The sequence below is a fragment of the Ostrea edulis genome, chromosome 4 (assembly GCF_947568905.1).
Source record: "Ostrea edulis chromosome 4, xbOstEdul1.1, whole genome shotgun sequence".
NCBI lineage: Eukaryota > Metazoa > Mollusca > Bivalvia > Ostreida > Ostreidae > Ostrea > Ostrea edulis.
In genome coordinates, this window is record NC_079167.1 from 43,109,353 (window position 1) to 43,116,158 (window position 6,806).

Here is a 6,806-nt window from a genome sequence, read left to right on the forward strand (position 1 = left end):
TTTGATGAGAGCAGTATTTGATTTAATGCGCGCATTAATTCAATTATTGCTCTCTTCAGTTGAATTAATGATATCTTTAATTCATTTGAGAGTGATAAGAAACACGGCTGATGACGAGTCGCTCCTTCAAATTCTTCTACAATTTAGTTGACATCAATAGCGATTGTAAATATTCATTATGTGATATGTGATTGATGAAGATATTGTGTGCCTAGGAAATTTCGTCCCTGTTTAATGTTTGCTTAATTCGCCTTCATCCTTTGTGGGTGAATTTTTTTAATGGATTAATAATAATAATAATAAGCTATATACAATTCTATAATAGCAAGAAAGATTTTTAACGAATTACAACTGGGTGAAATCGATTTAATGCGTTAAGTGTAAGGCAGACCTCTTTCGGTGTATTGTATATAGTTCACGAAATCCTGATTTTGATTACCAGGTAAATTGCTATCAGTTGAAACTAAGCAATCAATATTAAAGTGACCCCGTGTAATGCCGGACGAAGGAATAAGAAATAATTTATGAATTAATCGATTTTAATTGGATTCTTATGCATTATCCTCACTGGTTTGTAGATCTCCATGAGCAGCAAGAACCAGCAAGAAGTTTGATTTTTACGGTCGTGGTTTGGAAGTTGTAGTACTATTGTTCCGTGGAAATTACAGTACAGCCAAGCTCCTAGAAGTTATTGTATATTGGATTTCTGTCTGATTAAAGTATGGCTGAGATTAAGGAAAAAAACATCGCACCTTGACATCCTCTAGAAGATGTACCTGTACATCATACACGTACCAACAATTCATCTCATTTGTAGCAATTATTTATATCTTATAATGGAAGGGAAACTTATGTATCATGTGCTGCGAAAAGAAAAATAGATTCATTCCTTAAATCAGAATATAATATGTGACAGAAAAATTTAAAAGTTGTGAATTTACTAAATGATATTAATCAATATGACAATCTTTGATATCTTTTCACCTTAGTAACGCTACATCTTCCATCTTTTCACCCTGCGTTATTTTCATTTTCAAGCATTTCGTCAAAATAAAGACTATTACGAATCCCAGTTTAGTAAGAAATTGAATGTCTTTTTATATTCTTGTGACAGATTATCATGGTTCTTTCTCAAATTGTTTCAAACCTTGAATTCAGCTCACGAAGCAAACATCCGTGCGAATTTTCGTAGGTACTCGATATTAAACACGAGTGGTTGAGAAAAGTCACTACTTTCATTCAAAGTATGGGCATATTGTGTTTCTTAAGGTAGATCTATACTCGGCCTTAAGGTAGATCTATACTCGGCCTTAAATGGACTCAATCATGAAAAAAATTGCTTTTACGAGATAGATTTACATTCCAGTAATAGATAGACATTGAGAAATATATATGTTGACATGCTATTTTCATTGTTATTGCTTCTCAAAAGTAAGCACCCCATCAACATTAAGGAAAATGCACTCCTCCTTCTTTATTTTTCTTAATAATTATTATTTTCCCAACAAATGGGCTGTAATAAGCAACATAGACTATATACCCTTTATCTAATGGTATATGATCATTTATCTAATAAACTGGAATAAATATTTTCATAATGTATACTTTGTGAGCCCAAACATGTTAAAGGAAATACTGTAGAAAACTCTCATTTATGTTGTTTTTGAGAAAAATAAAGCGACCGATCGCTTCAAAAATCTAGAACCCGTGCGTTATTGAATTGTTTCACCATGGTCTACGGTGAGCAAGGTCTCCACGTGACCCACAGAATGAGAAAGATTTAGATAGAATTATTAAATTAGTGGGGACAAGTGGTGTGGGGACATGTCCTTACTGTTATTTTCTATCAAATCCATTTTTTTCTTCAATTTTTGGAAGAGGGTATTAGATAAACTTTTTAGCCCACACGATCTGAAAGCTCAAGTGAGCTTTTCTGATCGCCTGTTGTTCGTCGTCGTCTGTCTGTAAACTTTTTACATTTTCGACTTCTTCTTCAGAACCACTGAGCCAATTTCAACCAAACTTGGCAAAAAGCATTCTTGAATGAAGGGCTTTCAAGTTTGTTCAAATGAAGGACCATGCTCCTTTAAAGGGGAGATAATCACAAAAATAAGGTGGGGTCATTTAAAAATCTTCTTCTCAAGAACCACTGGGTCCGAAGAGCTGAAATTTACACGAAAGCTTCCTGACATAGTGCAAATTGAAGTTTGTAAACATCATGACCCCTGGGGGTAGGATGGAGCCACAATAGGGGATCAAAGTTTTACATACAAACATATAGGGCAAATCTTTTAAAAAATATTCTTCTTAAGAACCACTAGGCAAGAAAAGCCGAGATTTACATGAAAGCTTTCTGACATAGTGTGAATTCAAGTTTGTTCAAATCATGGCTCCTAGGGGTAGGATGGGGCCACTATAGGGGATAAAAGTTTTACATACAAGAAATGTTTGTAAAAGATGTATGCCCCCCCCCCCCCCATGGGGCAAAAGTAAAAAGGGTTATACACATGCATCATTAAATAATAGTGGTGCCAAACCATTTCAAAACATTGAGCAGACAATATCTTGGTATGGCTAGAGTGGATTGACCATATCACCTAAAAATCAATAGGGGTCATCTACTCCTTATGCTGTACCAGTGTACCAAGTTTGGTGTCAATCATGCAAACGATTCTTAAAATATAGGAAACAATATATTACTATGTCCAGTTTAACCCTTGACCTTTGATCAGGTGACTTCAAAATCAATAGGGGCCATCTACTCCTGAAGATGTACCAGTGTATCACGTTTGACGTCTGTCAAGCAGAGGGCCCTCTAGACATTGAGTGATCAGTATATTCCCATGTCCAATTTGACCCTTGACCATGTGACCTTAAAACCTTTTGGGGTCATCTACTCCTTAGGATGTACCAGTGTACCAAGTTTGATGTCTGTCAAGCAAGGGGTTCTCAAGATATTGAGCGGACAATGTCTTCCTACATCCAGAGTAGATTGACCCTTGACCTGAAAATCAATAGCGGTTCTCTTCTATTCGTAACCAACCCACATGAGAAATATCATTAAGATGAAGTGAATGGTTCTCAAGATATTTGAGCGGACATCTGGTCTACCGACCAACCGACAGTTGCAAATCAATATGCCCCTCTTCTTTGAAAGGGGGCATAAAAATCTTTAAAAATGTTCTTCTCAAGAACCAGTGTAGGGAAAATCTTTAAATATGGGCCAAGGTGACCAATGTGGCCCATGGGCCTCTTGTTAAATTGTCCCTGTAGTTATACTTAACATAGTACTTTTCCCAGGGTGTGCCCACACACATAGTCTTCTCCTCTTTGAGAACTCCAATGAAACCACGTCAAATTAATATTACATGCATCCATATATAGTGTAGATTCATGTCTTATGCAAATATCTGTTGAAATTTTCCGTGACAGTAGGGGTATATATAAAACTACTGTAAATCCAGTCCTCAGTAGCAGTTAGTAGCCCCACTGACAAAATTTTTGTGGAATTTGTGTTAAAACATACAAAGAAGAATAATTTCATTATTTTATTTATACACTAACATCACTAAACTACCCATTACTATAGAACCAATAATAAATACATCATGTAATATTTAGTGTTACACACGAACATCAACAATGAGAAATACAAACAAGTACATACACCTGTATTGTTTGATTTCAAAAGCCAATTAAAAAATTCTATATAATTACCAAAAAACACGATACAAAATAATTAATTCTGCTGTGCTGAAGATGGTGCCTGTGTAGAAGTAATATGGAATGTATTTTGTTATGTGTCTCTATAGGTGACCTACATCGACAAGCATTTTATTTAATAGTAAGCGTATTTGTTACCACAATTTATAAAATGATGCAATGAATATCATTCGGTGCAGTGAAAACTTGAAGATTAGTGACTCTGTAATATTGTACCAAATGACATGGCCAGTGTTGTAGGTAAAACTGTCCCATCAAGTGAGGGTTATTCATTCATCATACAAAAAAACCCACGACCATGTATCAGAAATGTTGTCAACACAAATGAAGGATAAAATGTATCATATCTAAGTTTGAAAATATTATGCCACACAACTTTGTGAAATTCTTGTACATCTCGGAGTACTTAACAGCATGAAGGACGGGTAAACGTAAAAAATTATTAAAACCAGCTGACTGCATGAAAAGAGATTGGGTTCCTATTTATTCTAAAGTGATGAAATAGGCTGTGATGAATAGATACCAGAGTAAACCTTTTTGGCTGATTGCCATTTCATCAGGTACATAGAACCGCAATCAATATGATGCAAGAAGAAAATATTGCTGATTATGTATACCTGTAACAAAAAAGAAAAAAAGAAAAAAGGAGGACCCTTTATATTAAGATACAGTATAAAGTCAGATGCTTGACTAGATGAAAACCATTCATCTAAATTTTCTTAGTAAAATCAAAGTTTAAAATATATTCAGTGATTTAAAATTTAAAGTTGAAAGGTATATTTAAGAAATGAAATTTCATTTTTGAAAACACACGTGGGTATGAACTGCGACACTTCTCGCTGGTGTACTTAATGAAGTCAATCAGCACTGTATCAAAAGTATACAGACATGAATTGTTGCGGTGCATACCCTCGTGTATTTTCAAAAAAAGTTTTTTTTTTATACCTTCATTTCTGTTGGAATTTCCAGCGGTTACAATAGAAATACTCATTTTTTTTGTATTCATACGCAGATTGTTTACAACTGCAATGCATTCATGAGGATATGGCCATCATTACAATTTGTAGAGATAACAAAGCAAAAACATGGGAAATGTAAATATTATAAAATATATGCATACATTTCTGTGAAACCTGAACTATAAAATAGATACATCAATGGGACAAGAATTAAGTCAATTAGAACAGAAGTCAAGATGTCTCACTAAATTCTATTCAATTTCCAATGGACATTACATTACTGCTAAGCTTAACTGGAACAAAACTCAAGACTTGATCTGTAATTCAAAATCAGCCAACTGCGAATATTCGATGATATTTTTAAAGTTCATGGGTTCTAACAACCAGTCCACACATCACATCTGAACACAGTGGAAATTTGATGCAGTTAAATACATGTATCTGCATACAGTTTAAAAAAGGCTAAATTACGGTGGAACTTAGAGAGCTGAAAAATAACTCATAAAAATACAACTACAAACTCAAAATTCATTTCATATCTGCTAGCATGGGGGGGGGGGGGGGGGGGGGGGGGGGGGGGGGGGGGGAAATCAGTAAAACTATGAAATTCAAAATTTTTTCATAACCCAGGGGCATTAATTCTGTAAAAAGTACGCCATTTTGCAATAATCAATACATGTACAACAAAAATGCTTGATATCTGTGGGTATATCAAAAGATTGTGTCCAAGTGATACAAATGCCTCTGCTGGAAATAAATCCACCCCCATCCCCTTCGGCAACAACCAACTTTATATTACTGTTTTACTCAAGTGAAGTGATGACAAATTTGGATTAATATCTATATCACAAATTTCAATTTGATGAAACTGTAAATTGTTTGAAATTTTTAAAGTCTAATGTCCACAACTTTGCCAACAATTATCTACCACAACCACAAAATTACTTGACCTGCGTATTGTCACGATATATCTATATCCTAAATTTTGATTCAAAATGTCCATTTATGACTGAGATAATGAGAGGAAACTGCATTATTTGAAATTGTCTATGTCTAAGGGGCATAACTTTGTGAAAAAAAATTACTCAATCTCAATCCAAAACCAATTAAAAACTTGATCTGGCTATTCTCCTGACCATCTGTATACTAAATATCAGTTGAATATGCACATCAGTAATAGAGATAATGAATGGAAACTGAATTATGACGGAAAAGAGAAACATTATATGCACCAGCCATAGCATAGCAGGGGCATAAAACAGAGAGCCTGTCTTCTGTGATGGCACCATTAATCATAATATATAGGTATAAATGTCAAAATTACAGATGGACAGACAGACAATACTACACCACGAATAAAGCAAGAATTACATAATGAGCACAATATTCATTTTCGTGAAAGACTGAATTAGTATTGGATATGTCATCTGCACCTCAACAAATTGTGGTGCTGCATGTGGATTATCCGCTGTACATGTGGATTATCTGCTATACATGTGGATTATCCGCTGTACATGTGGATTATCCGCTGTACATGCACTCTTTGAAGTGGGACTTTGTACACTAGAGCACTGTTTGGCAAGAAAGAACCATCACTCCTCCATGTGATCCTGTAGTCGTTCAAACGGATCGGTGTGAGGTGTGCTGAAAATAAACCGTAGAAGTGCACAATAAGTAAGTAATTCTATAGGTATATACAGTAAAATACTGTTATAGTGAACCTCCAGAGCCAGCGAAAAACAGTTCATTACAACAAAAATTCATTACACAGTAAAACACAGTTTTAACGAACCTCCAGGGCCAGCAAAAAACAGTTCATTATCACAAAAATTCGATATATTCAAAAATTTTAGTTATTTTTCTTTCATAGAGGAAATAAATGACATTTTGTAATTATTTACAGTCTAGTACAGAATTAATATCAGACACAGTGGATACAGAGACCTGTTACCTGAGATATTGAGGCTACAGAGGCCTGTTACCAGAGATATTGAGGCTACAGAGGCCTATTACCTGAGATATTGAGGCTACAGAGGCCTGTTACCTGAGATATTGAGGCTACAAAGGCCTGTTACCCGATATATTGAGGCTACAGAGGCCTGTTACCTGAGATATTGAGGCTAC

The 6,806-nt window shown here is 35.0% G+C and overlaps 1 protein-coding gene across 5 annotated transcripts in view; it reads right to left on the bottom strand.

Annotated features, from left to right (window-relative positions):
- Positions 1-3,534: 3,534 nt before the first annotated feature.
- The window catches only part of LOC125668520 (uncharacterized), a 12,448-nt gene continuing 9,176 nt past the window's right edge, over positions 3,535-6,806 (bottom strand). For all 5 annotated transcript variants that reach the window (XM_048902757.2, XM_056162700.1, XM_056162699.1 and 2 more), the window contains one exon: positions 3,535-6,326. In XM_048902757.2, the coding sequence (XP_048758714.2) occupies positions 6,275-6,326 (52 nt within the window). In that variant the 3' untranslated portion in view covers positions 3,535-6,274. The remainder of the gene's footprint in view (positions 6,327-6,806) is intronic.